Source organism: Galeopterus variegatus, unplaced genomic scaffold, assembly GCF_000696425.1.
Source record: "Galeopterus variegatus unplaced genomic scaffold, G_variegatus-3.0.2 Scaffold374, whole genome shotgun sequence".
NCBI lineage: Eukaryota > Metazoa > Chordata > Mammalia > Dermoptera > Cynocephalidae > Galeopterus > Galeopterus variegatus.
The window spans coordinates 216,521-239,216 of NW_007726485.1; the positions used below are offsets into that span (position 1 = coordinate 216,521).

Sequence of the window (22,696 nt, forward strand, 5' to 3'; positions counted from 1 at the left end):
AAGAAAAGGTTATTTGACATACTGTTCATTAACCACTAGTAAAGTCATTAGGATTTCAACCCCATGTGGGTAAAACACAGCCCTGTGCTATCCCTAGTGTGCTGATCTGTCTTGGCATGTGTGTGTCCTCTTCTCTGCTAGAACCAAGGTGGAAACCTACCCACTCTGGAATACACTACAGATTCTTCTCTAAGCTTAGGAAGCGGCAGCCCATGAGTACCCCAGCTGCAGCTCCTGTGCTCTGTGGCTCCCTGTTCTAAGTACAACCTAAGGAAGAAAATGGCCACAGACATAGCTCCTGTGCCCCTTGGTATGGGAACAGGAAGGCAGCCCAGGACATGCACAGTCAGGAAGCGCCCTAAATCCATGCCTCTCCAAGTAACTGTGGTGAAGGGCCAGCTTTTTTATTTAGACTCATACAAAAAATACCTTTAAAAAATTACATTAAATAAAGTAAGCCAGGTGCAGAAAGACAAATACTGCATGATCTCACCATATATGAAATCTAAAGAAGTGGTTCTCATGGAAGGAGAGAGTAGAAAGGTGGGTACCAGAAGCTGAGAAGGGGAGGGAAGGGTGGAGAAGGGGGAGAGGTTGCAACAGGTACAAAGTTACAGTTAGACAGGAAGATGGCGTTCTAGACGGACTTTGGCTAATGATATGGTATCGCATATTTCAAAAGAGCTAGAAAAGAGGATCTTGAAAGTTATCACCAGAAAGAAAGGATGGATACGCTAACTACCCTGAGGTGATCATTACTCAATATATGCAAGTATTAAAACACACTCATACCCCATAAACATGTACGAATAAAATTTTTTAAATAAAATAAAAATAAATTATTAGTAAAATAAAATGCCACTTGTAAGACATAGCAATGTCAAATTGCTACAAAAAATTCTAAACACTCACTCTCAGCCTCCATGTTTATCTCACCACAGACCCATGTCCGGCAGTCCAAGGACCAGCACCAGTCTGTGAACCACACTTTGAGTAGGAAAAAATGAAAATCCTAAAGCCTCTAAGAAACTCTACTCCACCAGAAGGAAGACACTGACCAAGCAAATCGCTGAATCTCTCCTAGCGATCTCTAGGAGAGATCTGGCAGGTTTGCTGTGAAGATTAATGATTAATACACCACTGGTACGTAGAGTGATGGTCTGAAAGTGGAAGCCGTTATTAATGTAACAAACCCCTGTAGGGTGCTTTTTGGTTTACAAAGCTCTTCTGATCCCCACAACACTTGAAAAGTATTCTCACCCGGCCTCCGTAGGCTGTCACACCATAGATGAGGGGGCACAGTGTCCTGAAGCAATGAGGATGGGACTGGGCCTAGAGGGACGCAGGTCTGCAGCGGGACGCACTTACGCTCTCTGGAACTCCGGGATGCTGAAGATGGCCTGCATGACAGAGCTGAGATAGCAGCTGTTGCCCAGGTTCTTCAGACCTGTGTACCCGGGGCCATACATAGGCTTCAGCTTCGTCCCCGACTCCTGGATCACTTCCCACTCACTGACCCTCGGCTTGATGTCATTGTCCCGAAGCCCATTCTCTGTCTGGGGCAAGGGCATTGAAGAAAAATAACTTTAAAAGTGATTCTCATTCAAAGATCATGTCCATGAATCATTTCTACTATCAGTGGATGTTTCTGCCTCTTTTCCCAACTACGTCGCGAAATAAACAACCTAATTAAAAGAGACTGAGAGATGGCTATGGTTGGACAATAACTTAAAGGTACTTACTGCCAGGGAATTATACACTTAAAATGGTTAAAATGGTGGTTTTATAATTTAAAAAAACACTTTAAAAAGATTTTCAAAAGAGAAAGACTGAGAGGGAAAGAGATAGGAGGAGGATGAAAGACAAACAGGAATCAAAAAAAAAAAAAGAAGCAAGTAGACTAATTTCAAAGGAAGATACAATACCAAAAAGTAGGCAAGGCGGCGGGGGGACATGTGGAACCAACCACGGAAGCACCTTCAGAGCAGAGGGAGGTGTAAAGAAGAGCAGAGAAAAATAAATGGAAAAGCAGATGCAAGTGACAAAGAGGAGACAAAGAGAAAAAGAATACGATGAGAGGGACATGTCCTGGGAGCAAAAGGCTAGAACAAACGTGCACATTTAAACAGTGTCTCAAAGGGAAACATATTACATAGTCATGACATCAACTTGAAAACACAATATTAAATGAAGCAAAGCTTTTCCATCAACACTAACATGTTGGCTTATTCTTTTCACCTCCTAGGAGCTCTGCTTCCCTTCCTGAAACTAATTAAAATGATGTTGGTCACAGATAATTTTAAACATCATTTCCCTGTACTTTTTCCCTTTAATGAACAAAAAGTGATTCACGCAAGTGGATCCATCAAAGGAGACAGAAATTTTGTGAGTAAATTCCAACAAAAACAAAATGGTACTTGTTGAGGTGCCATTTTTACCGCAACGTAAAAAATCTAAGCTGGTAACTAAAGAAAATGCTAATTAATTACATTCAAGAAGTAAATGCAACAATTAAAACCTAAAACCTATAAAATGAAGATCCATGTTAGAGGAATTATGTATTAAATAAACCAAACAGTTCCCTCTCCCTCCCTCCAACTCCACCCCACGCCCCTGACCCCTACAAGGTGGGAACAGAAACAAAAATAGACTTTCTCACCCCATGCATGTGAAGCATGTCAATTCCAAAATGTGCTAAGTGCTTGGCCAACTGAGGATCCAAAACGGGTTCCTCTTCTTGGAAAGAATAAACATCTAGAGGATGAAGAGAAAATAAGCACTGAGATCTGCAGCCAAGTCAGTCAATATTCAACATATATTTTTTGAGCCCCTTCTGTGTACCAGCTTGGGATAGATCACTGACCAAAACAAGCAAAAACTTCATTAACATTAACATTTAACTGTGGAAAAGACAGATGAGAAAGAATAAACATAAGTAGTAGGTGTACTTTATAAATATACCCATATATCAATTCTTTTGATATTTCAGAAAGTTTCAAAAAAAACTTTTCTAAAACAAGAAAAAAAACCTGTCTAAAGTCAAAATAATTAAAAATTATACAAATATAAAAGCCTAACACTTGATTTCTCTAATCACAGTGGCACAACTCTAAGTTCAGGAAGAGGAAGGTGAAGGAGAGGGGGTGACAGCCATCTGCCATGGCAAGGAGAACCTATGGGGGAACAGAGAGAACACACAGGCCCTCAGGGGCAGCTGAATGGCTGGTGGGGGTCTTAGGTCCAGGACAAAACAAAATTCTGCCTGTGGAACCCTCTACATTGTCAGATCTACCACCTCACCAGCTTCCACCTCCACCTGTCCCCTCAGCCCTTCTGTCCTACGTTCATGTCCACACCTCACAGAACCAGTGGGAGAGCTCTGAAGACTGTGTAGTGCTTCCCAAACGTGTCCACCTCATGGCACACACAGAAAAAGAGGGTAAGTCAGGACTCCAGGGCAACTCGGGAGCCTCCACCACCATGGGCCCCACCCCACGTCCCCAGAGCCACAGGGATTTGCATCTTGGCCATGTTGCTAACCCACTTGTGGCACACTAGTGTTGGTAAGCTCTGTGCGAGGGTGGCAGCTTCTCTCCTCAGGACAATATTATCCCACCTGACAACATAATGCTTTCTGCTGCACCTGGCTTCTCCCGGAGGTGTTGTGGACTTGAAGCAGCAGCCTCATCTGGAAGCTGGTTAGAAAAGCAGAATCTCAGGCCCCTCCCCAAACCTACTAACTGAGAATCTGCATTTTAACAAGATCCTCAGGGGCACAGCAAAGTGTGAGTAGAACTGCTTAGAGTTTCCCAAAGCTATCCAAACCACTGCCTTCTCTTCCTCACCCAGAGCTGCAACAGGGAGAAGAAACAGACAGTTTCAAGCCCATCTGGCAGATGAAGAAAAGAGACTCATGAAGGCTAAGTAATTTTGCCTCACATCCCACAGGTTGCCCAGAACCCACATACTCTGACTCCTGGCCCAATCCTCTTCCCTCTATACCAGGATATTTCTTAAGACGTATCAGGATACCAACAGACTCAGTGAAGTGTCATCCTAGGTCCTTAACAGAAATGGAGACTCAGGGCCGAGCCCGTGGCACACTCGGGAGAGTGCGGCGCTGGGAGCGCAGCAGCGCTCCCACCACGGGTTTGGATCCTATATAGGGATGGCCGGTGCACTCACTGGCTGAGCGCGGTGCGGCCGGTCTCAAAAAGGACAAAAAAAAAAGAAATGGAGACTCAAAAACCACAATGTCCTCACTCTTAAATTTAAAAAACGCTATCTATTACAAGGAAAATAGGTACGAAGACGTTACTCTTTAAGGATGGTAAAAGACTGTCCGAGGAGTTCTCACTCTTTGGAAAATCACCAGGAGGGTGGGAAAAAGTAATGCCCAGAAGCTATGGTGGCCTTCTGACCCATACCCGGATATGTGGAGACTCGCAGCCCCCAAAGAAGTCAGTCTTTCTGTTATTAAAGATCTAACACTGTACAGCTTTCTCTTCTGCTCCATTTCTCTCCACTTGTAAAGAGCAACCCCAATTTATATTTTTTTAAATATAACTCAATGTTCTCAAAAGCAAAAACAAAAGATAAAATCCCAGCCCAATTAAGAAAAAAATTCCAAAAAGTTTAAATACAAAAAAAAAGCCTAAATATCTTTGAACTAATAACTTGAAACAAATACTTCAACAATATTTTTAATCTACGACAAGTGACAGAAAAATACCACTCAAATACTGGCTGGAGGGTGAGCATGGCACTCCATAAGGACTTTAACTTTAGTTATTATTAATTAGTGATATGGTTTTGAAGATGTAAGTCTTTAAGCCTCTAATAATGAGAGCTCTATTAGAAAATAATGAAGTTGCTAGAACTGCACCACTGGCATTGGCCTAGGATTTTGAAATGAGTGAAAATCATGCAGCCCTCGACAGTTGCTAACCTGTTAGGCCCTTGGCACATTGAGAAAATAACATTTCCTACCTCCAGTTGTTAACCGTTCCAAAGATACAACATGATTTGGTCAGACACTATACTTATTTCTGACCCCAATGACAAAAACAGTTTAGTGAGTAACATACAAGAAATCCAAAACTGAGCTGTGACTTTTAAACTTAGCAATCGTGAAGGACTTATAAACATGTAGTCATAGAAAACCTTTTTAAGTGGGCTCAGTGGCTAAAATACTGCCTTACACGATGGTACGTCAAAAAGTTCCTGGAAAGATTTGTATTATCTCTCGATTTTATTTTTCCCAGGAGCTTTTTTTTGTTTGTTTGTTTTTTTGTCTTTTTTTCGTGTCCGGCAACGGATCGCAACCCTCAGTGTCGCGCCCGTACCGGGCTGGGACCGGCAACAGGATCGCAACCCTCGGTGTCGCGCCCACACCTCGCTCAGCCAGTGAGCGGGAACCGGTCTGTATGTGGGATCCGAACCCTCGGCGGGAGCGCCGCCGCGCTCCCAAGCAGCGCACTGTAGCAGTGCGCCACCGGGCCGGCCCTCCCAGGAGCTTTTTGAAGTATCCTCATGTTTTTCATTGGGAAACTCATTTTATCTCCAACTTCAGCTTAGCAAAGTCCTATCTTAGCTCAGAAACTATCATAATCAACAGTAAAGCCTAACAAGTAACACCCTTCATACCCCCCAACTTGGCCTAAAATTTGGAGCCAAAAACTACAGTTAAGAAGTTCACAGAGGGAGTCTCCCAAGAATAGCTCAAGCAGCATTTCATGAGTTAACTACAATCATTTTAGAAGTAAACCAGTTGTTTCGTTTCAAGTTAAATGACAAATTAAACCACAGAGAGGCAGCAATCCACAGAAGAGAAAAGATAAAAGAAAACTTTTAGAACAGGAATACCCCAGTCATGTGATAAGCGTGTTCAAAAACAGCATGTGCAATACGTTCAAAAATTAATTAAGGAAAAAGATAGTAGCAATGGAGACTGACCCTGGAACCGAGATTGAGAATCTGTAAGGAATCTTATCAAAATGGTAATAATAACTTATCTCTGAATGGGAAGATTTCTTTTTCTTTTTTTGTTTTTTTCTAAATGTATTTTGGAAATAATTTGATTTTTAAAATGTTTTATAAATAATTACCAAAGATTTAAATGATTCTGTTGGATAGTCAGAGTGCCACTGGTCATCCTTGTTCAGCCACACAGATTAAGTCACTCACTCATTTATTCATTGTAGTCAACAAATATTTACTGAGGATCAAATATATATTGATACTGAGGATATGATGTTAAATAAGATAAGCAAGATCCCTGCCCTCATAAGTCTAAAGTTTAATATTTCAGATAGTCTTAGAGGAAATGCTGGCTTGGTGTGAAGGACCTCAGCCTACATCTCTTGGCTATGGTTTAGTCAGGTGACTTTAGGCTCTTTTCCTAAGCCCCAGAAAGTATTGGAAGTCCAAATCCTCCCTCCAGATCCCACACAGGAAAGCAGAAGAGAGAGGGAAAGATGTATCCCAACAAGTTCTTGTGTTTAGGAAGAGAAACAACCAGCTCTGCTATCCTGCTCCCAGCTCAAGTGGAGAAGAAAACAGAACTCCTGGCCGAACCCCAAGCAGCAAGTCAGAGGAGAGAGAGGAGGAGAGTTCTCTTCGGAGTAAGTGCCTGTCTGCCCTCCCAAACTGCACTTCATCCCCATGAGTTTATATCTGTGTGCCTGCCACAGATGATAAAAGAAGAGAAACAAGAGAATGTTCCAGCAAATACACTGGAAAAATAAACACAAAATGAATGAGGTCAGAGGCATATACAATCACTTTAAAGAAAGAATATAACTCTCAGGCCAGACAAAACCTGAACTGTAGTCAGGAAAGAAAAACAGGTAAGAGTAAAAAGATATCAATAAAATAGAAAAAAAAGAGAAAAGGTGAATCAGAGGATTTTGTTGGTGTGTCTTCCTCCTTTTGTTTACTCCACAAATATTTACTGAGCACTTAGTATTTACGAGGGGCCATGCTCCGTGCTAGTGTGTACAGCAAACATGGCACCCAAGCCCCACAATCATAGGTGAGCAGCATTAAACAGGTACAGGAACCTATGAAAAGTGCCACACTGGAGCAGCATGAGGCACTATGGAAACACACAGGAGGGGCACAAGCCAGGTCAAAACTGAAATGAATATCTAGATCCCAAGCCCTCAGGGTATGAGAAACTCAAGGCAGCTTATGCCCAGGTCAGGGGTATAGAGGATCGAAGAAGAAAGACCAACTTGAGATGCTATTGAGCTGATGCAGCCAATGGGATGGGCAATTTCACAGCTGCCTTGGCATCTCTGGAAGACTCTCCTGCAATCACTCAAGGCAGTGGAGCATCTTCTTAGGTCAACTGGTTTCCATGATGGAAGAAAAACACACCCTCTCCTACCTCCATCCCACCTCACTCCCTTCCCATCCAGAACTCATCCTCGCTTGCCAAAACAATGTCTCCTCCCACAGCAGAGAGCTTTCTGTTTGTTTGTTTGTGTGGTGATCTGTTTCTTGGTTTGTTTGTTGCTGTGCCCATGGGGACGCAGAGTAGAACTTGACATGAGGCTCATTTTTACCATGCATGCCACCACACTGGCTTAGCCTGGGGGATCAGGGCTTCTTTGAAGAACTAAAATCTAAGTTGAGACCTCCAGGATGAGTAGCGGTTTCTCACTGAACAAGTATATCCTTATTGGACGAAAGGAAACCAGGATGGTAGATCACACTACTATTAAATACCTGAGACCACAACCTTCTTGGATTCCATGTTCACTAAGCAATCTTCTAAATATAATTCAGCTTCCCACAGGGAAGGAATGTACTGGTCAAGCCAACGTAAACATCCCACTTACTGGCAGTTGTGGTTCTCATTACTAACGGAAAGACAAATGCCCTGACTTTGAGCCTTTGTCTCTTGTGAGTTGAATGAGCCTGAGTGAGCCCAGCAAGGGTGGAAGATGGACCCCTCAGCAGGGGTACCCTTCCCGGGAGATGGCTACCACACCCCGAGAGAGCACATGGGCCCTCTGGGCCTCAACAGCCACAAAGCTCATCAGTAGACATTTAAGAAAACTTTATGCATGTTCTTATTAATTTATGTGGCTTTTAAATAAACAGTAAGTTATAGATAGCAATCTATTCAACAGATTTAAAGAAAACCAAAATAGAATCGATGTATCTCATAAACTAATATGAAATAATTATACTAAAAATAATCGTTTTTATTAAAACCAACTCTGCACAACTTAGGCAGGAATCAAAGCCAAACACTTTTCAAAAAGTTAACACAACTTCAGCTAAATTAATTCAAAAACCCTCATCACAGGGTTTGCAATGATCTGCATTGTTGTTGCCCAACATTTTATAGTTTCTATGATTAAAATGGGAGTATGCATTCAAATATTCTCAATTATATGATAAGAAAAACTTAAAAGTTCTCCCTCCTTCACACACACACACACACACACACACACACACACACACCTTAACTATGGTAGATAATGGGTTAATATTCTTAATAGCCAGAGTTCTTAAAAACCAATTTAAAAAAACCTACACATACACCTACTAGAAAATTAGCCTAAGAAATGCACAAAAAGAACTACAAATGGTCAAGAATACTTGAAAAATGAAAAATGTTCAGCCTCACTAGTAAAGCAAATTAAAACAAGATACCAAATTAGCAAAGGCATTTTAAAAGTTTTAATATGCAAAGTTGTCAAGGATTTGTTGAACTGGGTACTCTCATACACTGCTGGTGGAAATGTAAATTACTGCAAGTGTTTAAAAGAGAAGCTCAGCAACTGAAAATTTTAAAAATTCAACCTTTTCTCATAAGAATTTATCCTAAAGAAATAATCAGACAAACACCCAAAGATTTGCATATATATATATATATATATATATATAAGAATGTTCATCAGAATAGCAAAATATTTGTGACAACTCACAGGGCAATCGTGAAATGACTTACAGAACCATCAAGGACAAACCTAAGGTTACTAGAGATGGTGGGGGAGCAAAGGGTTTGGGGGAGGGACAGGTTGGGTAAAGGGCATAAAGAAAAATCATGATTTGGGGCCAGCCTGGTGGCGCACTGCTACAGTGCGCCGCTTGGGAGCGCGGTGGCGCTCCCGCCGAGGGTTCGGATCCCACATACAGACCGGTTCCCGCTCACTGGCTGAGCGAGGTGTGGGAGCAACACCGGGGGTTGTGATCCCGTTGCTGGTCCCAGTCCGGTACGGGCATGACACTGAGGGTTGCGATCCATTGCCGGACACGAAAAAAGACAAAAAGGAAAAAAAAAAAAAAAGAAAAATCATGATTTGTAATAATGAAAATGCTAATAATAATAAATAAATAAATACTGAATGCTTAATAATATGAAAAAATATAAAGTAATGTTAAATAGAGAAAAATAAGAAATAGAATTTTATATATATAGTGTGATCCAATTTTTGTAAAAATGGAGTGTGTGTGTGTGTGTGTGTGTGTGTGTTAAGAATTCACATAAAAACAAAAAAAAATACTGAAAGGAAATATCTAAAATGTTAACAGTTATTAGTCTGGAGGCAGGCTATTCCTAGAGATTTTTATTTATCTAAACTTTTCTATTTTCTACATATGTTACACTAAATATGTTTCTTGTATAAGCAAAGAGAAAATATAAAACTCTCCTTCTTCAAACTAAAAGAAAAGAAACTCTAGATTTACTCTAAATAGCAGTTTGAAAATAAGTTTCCCACTAGAACAAAAGTTTCTGGAAAATTAAAGATACATAGAGAATGGGGGGCCGGCCCGTGGCTCACTCGGTAGAGTGTGGTGCTGAAAGATACATAGAGAATGGAATTAACCCTTGCCTTTCTTACTAGAATGCATTTAAATAAAATCTAATTATTTAAATGCTTATATACCAGTTGGTTCATTTAACAAAAGTATTTGTGCGTAGCATGTGTAAGATTTTGTATGGAACCTAAAGAAGACTAAGACATAGCTTTGCCTTCAAACAAGTAAAAATCTAGAAGAACTAAGCCATATATACAAATAGTTATAGTCTTAAGTTGTTCTGCAAACTGGATTTCTAATAACTGGTCTTATAAAAGCACTACACAAGATAGCACAGAAAACAGGAAAATGTGAATTATTCTCCCCTTGCAATTTTACCCAGAAGAATTCCTACATTGCAAACCTTTCTCTCTGTAACCCCCTAAAGGGAAAGGAAGGCTCTATACAGCAGTCATTCAACACCCATTTATTGAATAACAATAACCTGAAAGCATGGTGCTATAACCTTGAATCCAAATGCACATCCTGAACTTCCCCTTTAAATTTGGGAAGATTAAATCTTGCTTGTACATAGGGTTATTGGTTGATTCACTTTGGGGGGAAATGTTTGGTACCAGCACCTAGGACTCTTAACTATTTTTTTCTAATGAGTTAAATTCTGTGAAATTTGGAAGCAGGAAAATTCTGCAAAATATGAAACAAAAGAATCCTGGCATGACCTAACTGCCAGCCCTGCAGTATAAAACCAATGAGAAACTACACCAGTTCAATGGAAAAGCAATGGTTGGGGAGAAGTGTCCCATGTTTGGTGAGAAGCTCTTGGACAATGAACTCTGAGGCAGGCTAATTCAGGCATAGAAAAATAACAGGAAAAGAAAAAAGAGAGGACAGATGTCTTTATATTCTCCTAACAATATCTTATCTTAAAGAAAAGAAGAAACATGTTAAATAATGCCTGGAAAAAAGGAGAAGACTGGGCTGGGTGTTAGTCCAGATCTGTGTTCAATAAATACTTTCTTTGACGATCAGATGATGGGTTCTTTTAGCCTCTGCTGAATATTTTAGTTTCTCATTATTGACGTGGATATTGTTTCCATTTCCCTCTCAAAACGGTAGAGAGAATTAATTGTACGAACATGGCCAAAAACTAGTGTTTCTGAGCATACTGCATGAAAGCAAAAAGAAACAACTGATTCTGAAGCTAGTAGGAAACAATTCTAATCCTTCAATGAACGTCAACACCATCGCTGCCAGATGATTTCAGGCATGCGTCAACACTCAGTATCCTTTAAAACTCATCTTCTCCATAATTAATCCATTTGTTCCCAAAATGATACTAATCCCCATAATGAATTCTTGGGCTTCCTCCTACTGTTCTCGTAGTGGATTTGATTACGCACACTCATTTCACAAATCCTGTTTCCTGCTCTGTCCTCTTAGCCAAGATATACAGAAGGAGAATAATAACAATAGCAGCTAACTTTTATTAAGACCTTATTATGTGTCCTTTTTGCACATTAACAAACACATAAAGGACATAGCATCATCGTCCTCCAGATGAGGAATGCGAAGCTTAGGAGGGTTAGAAAACTTGTCCAAGACCTCATTGCTAATAAGTGGCAGAACTGGGATTCAAACCTGGGCTGTGAGTCTAACCATAGGGATTGAGGGATTGGTTAAATCCAAGAGGGAGCCACTGCATGTCCCCAGATTCAGTAAAGGCACACTTACCTGCCCCATCAGGAGTGATGGTTCCCAATTTCACAGCTAGAGGGTAGCCCGTGTCTCTGTAATGCTCCAGAGCGTGCCCATTACCCCCAGAGCTGTCGAAGAACCACTTTCCACACAGGACAGAGCCGTCGGTCAGGTTCAACCAGAGGTTTTCCCGCAGGTCACACCTGGCACACTTCCAACCACTGGAAGTCATTGGAGAGCAATCAGAACAGCCGGAGCATAACAAAAAAAAACCAGCATCTAAGAAAATAGCATCTGAAGCAGGCGGGTCACAAGAATTGCTCAGTGGAATAACAGAGAACTGGTGCTTCCCTGTTTTCTCCCCTCAAAACATGACGGTCACCCCTCCCTGAGCAGCAGGGCCACTCCATACCCCACCTGCCTCCAGATGTGGACTAGCTCCTCCCAGCATCTCTGAGATGGCTCTTTTACTTTAGAAAATTGACACACAACATGGGGGTAGGGGAGGAAGTCATTTCTTTAAAATTCCTACGTGAGGGACAGGGGAGCTTGAACGAATTAAAAATACTAAGGATTTTGTAGATATAAACATCTAAAGTTCTAAAGCATTAGCCACTCATAGTAAGACTAGTTTAAACAAAACCCTACTGCACTGCAAATCTAAATCAATTAGAAAGGAAACCAACTTAACTAAATGTTGAATGTCGGGTACGTGCCAGGTACCTCACAAAAGTCTTGTCATTTAATCTAATAAAGACTTTTCGGCATCAATATTACCATTCCTATTTTTACAAAGGGAGAAACTGAGGCCCAGAAGTAACCCTCCTATCCTAAGAACACAAAGAACATGAATGCACTACAGTCAGGGTCTAACCAAATCAAACATATTCCTAATCCATCTGCTCTTTCTCACTGTAGCTGCCTCTGTAAATACACCAACCACCTAATAAGAGGAAATGCTAATGTAGTTCAAAGAGCATTCCAGCCAAAATGTGACAGGCAAAGACTGTGGCAAGTTGGGTTCCCCTAGAACAGACTATGAGATGAAGCTATGAATGTCAACGGCATGGTTGGGAGGTGATCCCAGAGGAGTGGGGAAGAGAGACAGGAAAGGGCAGAAAGCCAGTACAGGGTATGTTAATGTCCACTACGAGCAGTTGGGGCTCAGGACAGCTGGGGAACTACATGAGACGGATATCCCATCTGGGGGTGCAGGGAGCTGGGGTGTTTATCCACCCACTCCACAGTCACTGGTTGAGGGCTGTTCCAGGAGGAGAAGAGGGAGCTTTAACTCTGTGACTGTCCCACGCACCGGCCTAGCTGGCTTCAGCAGGCAGAGAAAGCCCTCAAGTAGAGTTGCAGGTGCTTGCAACTGGCAGCTTTAGGGCAGGGAAACGCTTGGAGGTATGTATGGGCCAGGCATGTTCAGCATCTACTACAAAGGTATAGACAACTTTAGAGAGAAGTTTTGAGCTTAGTTTTAATAAAAAGCATCTGGTAAGAAAATATATAACTCCTAATTCAGAGAATTGGCCAATTTGGGGGCATAAAGTTTCATTTTGCTATTTGACTCTCACCTCGGAGGAATCCTGACTCCATTGTCCAACTGGGTGAGGTTATTGGCATATTTTGATACTGGTAATTCATTGTCCCATGTGTCTGGGTCCTGCTTTCTGTACGGAGATTTTGAGCTGAGAACTGCATCACAGGCTATTGTTACCTATAAGAAAAACCCAGATGCAATATATAAAAGCGGTTTGAGAGAACAGCAACTTCTAGAAAGTGAATTTAAAAGCTTATTAATAAATACAGCTTAACTGAAGAAAATTCAAACAGCATAGTTACCAAGTGAGCGAGATCCTCGTTTCCTGCACTTTTCCCTGGACCTAGCTAAGTTTTACCCCTGGCCTAGAGTTTGTAGTGCTGACAATGACACAAGATAGCAAGGAACCAAATTCAGTTTGTAAGTCAAGCTTAGGGGTCAGATTTAATAATTCCTACCACTTAGCAAGCAGGGTGAGAAGTCTGAGCTAAAAAATGTACAAAGGTGAAATTAGGTACAGGAATGCCCAGGATTTACCTGAGTGATGTGTTTTCCTCCCAACAAATGTACACCCAGATATCCAATATCCTCAACTTGTCACACAATGCCATGTGGTCAAGTGAACTTGAATGGAATGTAAGCAATGGCTCCATTTCTTAATCTAGTGCAAATGTGACCCTGGATGGGGACATGCCTGGGTATCTCTTTGCCAGACCAGTCCACATCATGAGCAAATCTGTGATGTTCTGCTTGGCACTAACTGACCACAGGAGAGGAGGAAGACAGATTCTCAGCCTTTTCACAAACCCAACTGATCCTGGCCACATGCCTATGACCAAATTTGCTATTTGCTATTTCTAGCTGTCTTTAGAAATTTATATTCTGGTGGGAAGGGAAAATGATACAGCTGCTTTGGAAAACAGATCGGCAGTTCCTCAAATGGTTAAATAGTTACCAGACTCTGTAATTGACCCAGCAATTTCACTCAAGAGAAATGAAAATATGTGTCCACACAAAAACCTGTACACAAATGTTCTTAGCAGCATTATTTATAATAGTCAAAAATGGTAACTACCCAAATGCCTATCAATGATAAACAGAACGTAAAATAAAATAAAGTATGTTCATACAATGAAATGTTATTCAGCAATAATAAGGAATTAAATACTGATACACACTAGAACATGGATAAATCTTGAAAATACATGCTAAGTGAAAAGACACCTGTCACAAAGAATAACATAGTGTATGATTCCATTTATAGGAAATGTCCAGAACGGGCAAATCTATAGAGACAGAAAGTAGATTAGTGATTGCCAGAGGTTGGAGGGATGAAGGGTTGGAGTGTGATGTCTAAGGGCTGTGGAGTTTTTTGGGTGGAGCAATAAAAATGTTCTAAAATTAGACAGTGGTGATGAGTTTCCAACTCTGAATATAATAAAAGGCACTGAATTGCAAAAAAGTTTAAAAACAAAAATAAGATTTGTATTCTACATCACTAACATCCTGCATAATTAGTTGGCCATTTTCCCCTGAGTAGCACTGGCAACTGACGCTAAAATAAGTAAGAAACAAAGGACCAAGTTCCCTCAGCCACCATCCCACACCCACCTAGCCCGTGAGCAATTCCTATGAGTCCTACATCCAAAATGTATTTGGAATCCACTTCTCCATTTCAACCACAACCATCCTAGTCCCAGCCACCCGCTGGGCTCACCAATGGCTACACAACAATCTCCTTACATCTCCTTTCTTAAACTCTTGCTCCCTCTTCCCTGCACAGCAGCCAAAGTGATCTGCCATGTAAATTAGATTCCAGGCTTCTCCACCTTAAAACTCTCCAAGGTTAAAATGAACACTACCAACTGATGACACTGGGCTAGGCACAGTCAGGAACGAGGAAGCAGTCCCTGCTCTCAAAAAGCATGTAATCTATCAATCAGGCATCCATAAATATAATTAAACCTTTTTAAAGAGATAAGACCATTCCTCTTTCACCACAAGCATTGTTGTATAATTAGCCTTTCTTTTCAGTTATTAAAATTCATCTCCCACCACCTTCCAGGGATGCCCATGAAAAGAGGGCTGAGTTCCCCAGAAGCCACTTCCAGATTTCATGGTTTGGGTCATGCCATTTAGCACTTCTGGCTACAGCACCTTAACCTTTTTAGTCTGGACCATCATAACCTCCTTGTTTGTTTTACCTACTATCTGGATCATTTCTCTGTCCTCCTTTGGATTTTTTCCACTCTATTAGATCTTTTTTAAGTGTCTTGGTTTGAAATGCATAATGATTTCGAACAAGATTCAGATATAATCGTCTCTCTTTTCTTTGAATATTCTTCTAGTGATGCCCAACAAAATTTCCTTAGATTTCTGGGCTGCTATAAAACATTGATCTAGTGTTTTCAGATTACCATCTAAAATCACTTAAAGGCCCTTTTTATGGCTTTTGCAGCTGAAGGTCAGGATCCATCATCCTATATTTACACTGTGAATTATTTTCCTCTGGATTTGTTACCTGGAGTGAAGTGAAGAGAACTTGGTAGTAGTCCTGGCTCCATTCCAATTCTCCACAAGCCTCAAGGTCAGTGGTGTGCTGAAATTGGCTCAAACTGGCTCATAAGAGCTGATTATTAAATTTTAAGAAATTTTGCAATATGGTTGCTAGTCATTATTATAATGTAAATTATGTAAATTTACAATTAAATAAGATACTTTTTTGAAAAAGGTAACATATTCAAAAACTCTTCACTTCCTAATTGTTTTACTGTATCTTACTATTATCTATGTGCCATTGAGGTTACTTATGTCTATGTTAGCTGAATGGTGGAAATTCTGTATAAAGGCCTGCTACTGTGCATCTCTTCCCAACACCACATTCAGCAATGTTAGCCTAAAATTGGCCATGGGAGTACTAACACCATGGAAATCAGCAAACACAACAAAGCAGGGCTTTTCACCCAGGGAGCCAACTGTGAAACATTTACAAGCACACCACTGCTCAGGTTCCTGATGTCCAAAACAAAGGCATTGGGTTTCAGTCTCTAAGATGCTGCTATGTCTATGTGAGCCCTGCATTACTCAGAGGTGGTTTAACTTTCTGGTAGAACCTATAGAGTAACTTTCTGAAATGGAAATTGTTCTACACTGAGATGTTCAAGAGATGAAAGAAGAGTCACCAGGTTAGATGTTTTTAAGCTTTTTATTTAAAAAAGCTTTAAAAAGTATTTAAATAAAAAATACTTTTTATTTAAAAGTATTTAAATAAAAAATACTTTTTATTTAAAAGTTTAAAAAAAGAATCATCAAACACCAAAAATGTAGCAAAAGCATGAAAAGAAGATATAGGTTAGCATCAGATAATCCAGGTTTTTCTTTCAATCTCCCTAATCCCACCTTCCAAATAATTCTTTTTTTTTTTCCATTCTTAAAGTATTTCTTAATTCTAAAAGACTCTATTAAAAATTATGATATGTCTTGCTGAATTAGGATTTCTACGGCACTTTCCTTTAAAATAAGAATTTATTCACACTTCAAATTATACTCTGCATATGGGAGTAATTAAAAGACTTTTGTATTAACTTTTTTCACATAAAGACTTCTTCATGAGTGAATGAGAGAAAAATAATTACTCATGACATTCATTCAAAATATCCTTTACTTCTCTTTTGACAGAAGAAATAGGAGTTATATTTAACAAGGGCAAGGAGGACTCTCCGTAGTACAGTGGTATAAGCTTTAGTATATAATAGCAGGTAATAGGATGAGGTATGGCCATTTTGTCCACTAATATATTTTATCCTTGGTAACAGCCACATGAGTCAACACAGGGAATTGGAGAAAGCAAAGGCAATTTAATTCTGCATGCCTTACTGAACACTGTGCACTTAGTACTGAAAAGGATGTGTACATTTAATAATTAGAAAAGCTACAATAGGTAAATACCCAGAATTCTCATTTCTATGGTCTTATATTTAGATACAAAGTAGATCAGAGGCAAAAGAGGTTTAATGGTGGAAACCTAGTCACTGATGACATGGAAGCCCCAAACCCAAATGTCCCTCTTGGCAGAGGTGAGTGAACACATGGCATAGATACAGAGTCACGCAATGCCTAGAAGACTCTGAGACCTAAAGACCTGGCTTTGGTCCCAGCAGGGTTGAGGAGGGAAAAAATGAACTGGCATGTCTAGCCTCAACCCACAGTGACCCACTGTCATCTATGACCCGGCCCTGGGAAGTCAAGGTGTGCACAAACTGGAACAGAGGAAAAGGAGGAGAAGAAAGGAAAGAGGGTGGAGTGATGGAGGCAATACAAGAATGAGGAAAGAGCAGGAATAACACTGAGGATCCTGCAGGAACTCTGTACTCACTTATGGGATGCAAGAATCAAAGGAAAACAGCCTGGCTTCCCCTCATCACCCCCACCATCCCCACCTTCAAGTCATCCAGGAAACTAAGGTCCCTCCACAAAATTGGATTAGAAAGAAAGGAAAAGGAAGAAAAGAGAAGGGAAAGGGAGAACTTTCCCCCCTGGAAGTTCACCCCCCAAAATATCTAAAAGCTAGAAAGTAGTCTTAGTCTGCATAGAGAGCAAAACTGAACAGAAGGTTCATATTATCCCAGAGCTCCCGCAGACCTATGTTTGTAAATGTTTGCTTCTTTTTATAACTGTGTTGCTGTTGTTTTAGCAGTGGAGCACTTTTATTTTTTCCAGACAAAATCTTACATGGAAAGACAACACGACAAACGTGATAAAAATATCATCATCCTTCTGATCAAAAGCCAGTCCCTCTCCAGGATTCCCTGAACACTTGGGGCGCGCAGTTTGAAAATCTAAGCAACAGATTGTGACTCAGCAGGCAGAAACCAGCCCATCCTGGAGGAGACCAGACTAATGGACAAGGAAGCCCAACAGCACTGGAAGTAAGAGGCACCGAAGGGTATGCATGGCCCAGTGCTACCGAAATGTGTCCCTGCGAGTCCCTTGCCACAGAAGAAGCCATATGCTCATGCTTACCCTCTTCTCTCATTCAACCCACCTCCCCCCAGTACACACACACCGCACACGCACACACACCTGACACAGAGAGTCACGCGCATCTAGCTAGCAGTCGTGCACACTCACTGACCAGGGCTGGTAACTCCTCAATATTTGGCAGTGCTATTTCATAGTGGTCTGGGAATATAACAAGTTTGGCTTCATCTTCATATTCATAATCGTCGCTATTTAAATCGTCATCAGTATCTAGATCTGAGGAGAAAACAAAAACAAAGAACAAGAAGTGAGGAAAGTAACATCCCACACTAAGGCAGCATCACTGGGAAAGCCAGAAATCACGGGGATGAAACACCAGGGGCATGACACTTACAGCTGCCTCGTCTGCCATGACCGGCCATCTGCTCCAACCAGGAGTAACAGGCCTTGCCATGATTCCTAACTTTAAATACTTATTTACCAGTGACAGATGTATGAAGAAAACTGAGTCAGATCATAGAGCTTTACAGTTAACATAGACACATGTGCTAGATACACAATTCTTAAAGTTTTTGAAGAACAGATTGTTAATTATGATTTGTCAGGTTCCTGGCTCCTGATTTCACAAGAATGGGCTGGAATGTTTTCCACAATGTTGCAATATGGAAGAAAGTACATGGGTTTGAGATTAGATAAACCTACGTTCAATTCTGACTCCAAAACTTAATGTTATTTTAGGCAAGTCACAAACTTTCTAAGCCTTAGTTTCCTCATTTGTAGCATGGAGATATCTAACACAGTTTATATAGGAGATAAATGAGAAGTTGTAGACAAGAGACCTGGCATGTAACAGGTAGTCAATAAATGGGAGCTATTATTTAATAAAACTTCCCTCTCACTCTCTCTGACTATCTCTGTCTTTCTCTCTGTCTCCTCTAAGAGTTGTTGGGATATTGAGTAGTAAACCAGAGGGGGAAACCATATCATGTGCACGGTCCTGTAGTCTTCAGGCTGGTAAGAATTCTCAGTAAGAAATATGAGCAAGCTCCTCCAGCCTGTTATCTACTAAGTCATCATCTCTTCGCTTGGCTAATCTCTAGTGAAGGTTAGGTGGACACTCCAGGAAATGTTTTGTTACAATATTAACATGAACATTTCAACCTCACGTTTACAGGGACACCAGCAACCCAGACCATGTTTTTGTATTTATACGTTCTAAACTATGGTGACAGAGTTATTGAGCTATGTGGCACTCACACGCACACAAGCCCATACACAAACAGGTACACAAACACACGCAGAAACATGGCTCTGTAGATGGAAAAAAGTTATTTTTAGATGAAGCAGCCATCCAAGAACCAAAAGATTTAGATTCTGTTATGACCTTGTATATGCCTTCAACCAAAAACTTAGCATATTTCTGTGTATGGCTCTGCTCTTGAATTCCCAAAGGTAGGACAGTTTTACAAAAATAAGACATAGCTAAAACACAGTCTAAACATTTTAATAAAAGATTCTAAATAATAAGAATCAGAAATAACAAAATAAAGAACCAAACAACATTGTTAGATAGCCATCACAGATTAATCTAACAAAAAAAGCAATTTTAAAGAAGATTCTATGAGTTTAAAAAGTAACAAATGGCATTTATTTAAAAGAAATAATTCAAACAAAGACATTCTATATGTTATAAAAATTTGAATGCCTCAATATCTATAATTTTTAAAAAATAGAAACTCATGTTCAATGAGAATGATATTCAACGCAGTAGAATATTATTTAAATGATAGTTATTTAGAACGTAGAAACATAGAAATGTTTATGCTATGTTAATGCTAAAAATACAAAATTCCTCTTCACTATAAAGACAAATTTGTATTACACTCATAGACCCAAAATGGAAGTAAACCTAAACAAATGAAAACAGTGAGTGGGTGGACTTTTCTCTATTCTTAAAATGTTCTCTACTATTGATAAAATAATGTGTAAAGTACTGTCTAGCTAGGGCTGGGTCTGGAGCTCACAGACCACTCAAGCCCATTCCAGACTGGGTCACAAATCCTTCACATGCCAGGCTGGGTCAACAGGCCCCACACACGCAGGTCTATGAACTAGGTAGCCAGCAAACAGGTCCTTGGAAGCTGTAGGTTCGAAAGCATGGCCATGTGAGTGGTGGCCACTGGAGGCAGTAGTCAGCCAAGATGGCCACACCACGCATGCACACCAACTCCACACACCACACACCACACACACACACACACACACACACACACACACACACACAATTTGTTTACTGAACCACTCCCAATCGGCCCAAGGCAAGAGGGTCTCATTAAATTGTTCTATTTTCCAAACAAGTACCAATTGTTTTATTTCTGTGTACAGATTCGGTTCATACAAGATATTATCTCTTTTCCACAGAAAACATATTCGCTTAATGCTAATTCAAATCTTACCTGGTGTAAATAAATAAAGTCCAAAAAAAGAAAATCCCACTCTGACATTTACTGGCTATGTAATCCTGGGCACGTTCTTTCCAAGTTCATTTTCCTCATGACTAAGCCATGGATAATATTATCTACCCCACAAGATTGTTAAGAGGATTGAACAAGATATGCTTTTAAGGCACCTAATATAGGATCGAGTAGGTGCTAGGGGCTCCACAAACAAAGCCACCATCACCATCATCATCATCATCATCACCTTCTCCAGGTTCCTGGCCACTAACACAATCAAAAATGGCTTCCCTTCCCTTTGGCTCCGCCAGCTCTGAAGCAATCTTGAAATAAGTTTCAGGAAGACCATGGTATCATGTGGTGATCTTCTGTGTGATCTGGGTATGTAGAAGATATGACCTTCAAATGATTCTAGATTGTAAGTTCAGAGAGCAAGAAATGGGTCTTACACACCTCCCATAGCCCCAGCCCCTGAACAGTGCCCGGCACACACCGGACACTCAGTAAATGTCTGTGAAAGGGGACTTCAGGAAGCCAACAACAGCACGGTGCTAAGGACACAGCAAAGCAAGAACATCAGAAGAGTTGCTGTGTTGTTGTTGTTGTTGTTGTTTTTAATCAGCAACTGACATGTGTTTAAAAAGAAGCAGGACTGAGTCATGCAAAAAAGCAGAACATTGTTGTGCTTCTTTACACTTCGTCTATAGTTGACTCTTGTTTTTGTTTTTAATTCATTGGAATGGAAGAGGGCCATGATCTTTCCCAAACTTCTTAATCCAAGTTAGGGAAAAGTCCAGCAGAGGTAACCTACATTCTGATTTTAAGGGACAAATCTAAGGTCTCTCCTGAACATAAATGACCCCAAAGCCCTAAGTATAATCTAAAAACTCCACATCCCTTTAAATCGAGTCTCACCACCACAAAAACTCAGGAAGCTACAGTGTAACCATACCCTAGGGACCAGTAGCACTGCGACTCCCAACTTCTCCCCCGCGGCTGCTTTCCACCCTGGCTGTCAACCGGCAATACCCAGATGAGCGGTTTCTCTAAGTTAAAAAACAAAACATAAAAACTAAAAGAACGCTCTTCCCCAATTCTGCTTCAATGATCCTCCTAGATCCCTGGAAGAGGTGGCTGGAACTACACCCATTTCCCCAAGAAGCCTAAGCTGCCAACGAGGATTTGGGGAATGGATCGCTGAACAAAACCAGAGCTCGGAGTCTCAGGTCAGAGTTCTCTCAGCCTGACCATATTGACGTGAATTCATGCGTGGGAGGCAAACAATCTGTCTGTCCCAGGTCAGCAAAACCTGACCAGCTATTTACCTTCACAGTAAGGTACGGAGAAAAGCCCCTTGAGCACAGAACATGTTCTATGACCCACTTCAAAAGGAAATGGCAAAATGGAGTTTATTTAAACCTTCTGGTCATTATAGACTCAGATGAGTTTTCTGAACAGGCCCATTCCTGGAACTTTTCACAAATTTTCTGTTTTCAACCTATTTTTCATTGATATGACCACCTGGGCTATGACAAAAAAGTGGAATTTAAACTTTCTCAGGTTAAGCAGTAGTTCTTCAGCATTCCACACTTCAGACACAGAGAAACTTAACTCATTCACTCCTATTTGTGAAAATTTGGGGGGACTCAATAACAATATGAATATTTAAGACTTTTTATGACATATCAAAGATGTATATTGTTTAAGTTAATGTATTAGCAGTTATTTACAAATCTGTACACATTTATACTTTCTTGTAAAAAAAATATACAGATTGAGTATCCTTTATCCAAAATGCTCGGGGCCAGAAGTGCTTCAGATGGTGGATTTCTTCAAACTTTGGAATGTCTCTATATACATTTTGGGGATGGGACCCAAGTCTATTGCAGAGTGGGGGGGATCTTTACTCCCTTAGGAAGCCTGAATAAACTGTGTGTTGTGCACCTGCATTTTGACTGTGACCTGCCACATGAGGTCAGGTGTAGAATTTTCCACTTGTAGCATCATGTCACACTCAAAAAGTTTCAGATTTTTGAGTGCTTTGGATTTCAAATTTTCAAATAAAGGATGCTCAACCTGTATGAGATTAGGCCAGAATTAGAGAGGATCCCAGACTCCCTTACCTGCCTCCTTCCATCCTTCTATCTCATGAAACACTAAGCGTTACCAACTTATTCCCCAAATTGACAAACTTTCATGTTTTTGCAAGTTATCTTTCTAAAAGACAACCTCAGTGTCCCTTGCT

General features: G+C 40.6%; 1 protein-coding gene across 1 annotated transcript in view; it reads right to left on the minus strand.

Moving 5' to 3' along the window:
• USP13 (ubiquitin specific peptidase 13 (isopeptidase T-3)) overlaps positions 1-22,696 on the minus strand; it is a 116,647-nt gene that overhangs the window by 55,975 nt on the left and 37,976 nt on the right. Inside the window, exons 4-8 of the mRNA XM_008568105.1 lie at positions 18,150-18,271; positions 13,050-13,192; positions 11,509-11,693; positions 2,660-2,754; positions 1,369-1,556 (exon numbers count right to left, since the gene is read on the minus strand). Of these exons, the coding sequence (XP_008566327.1) occupies positions 1,369-1,556; positions 2,660-2,754; positions 11,509-11,693; positions 13,050-13,192; positions 18,150-18,271 (733 nt within the window). The remainder of the gene's footprint in view (positions 1-1,368; positions 1,557-2,659; positions 2,755-11,508; positions 11,694-13,049; positions 13,193-18,149; positions 18,272-22,696) is intronic.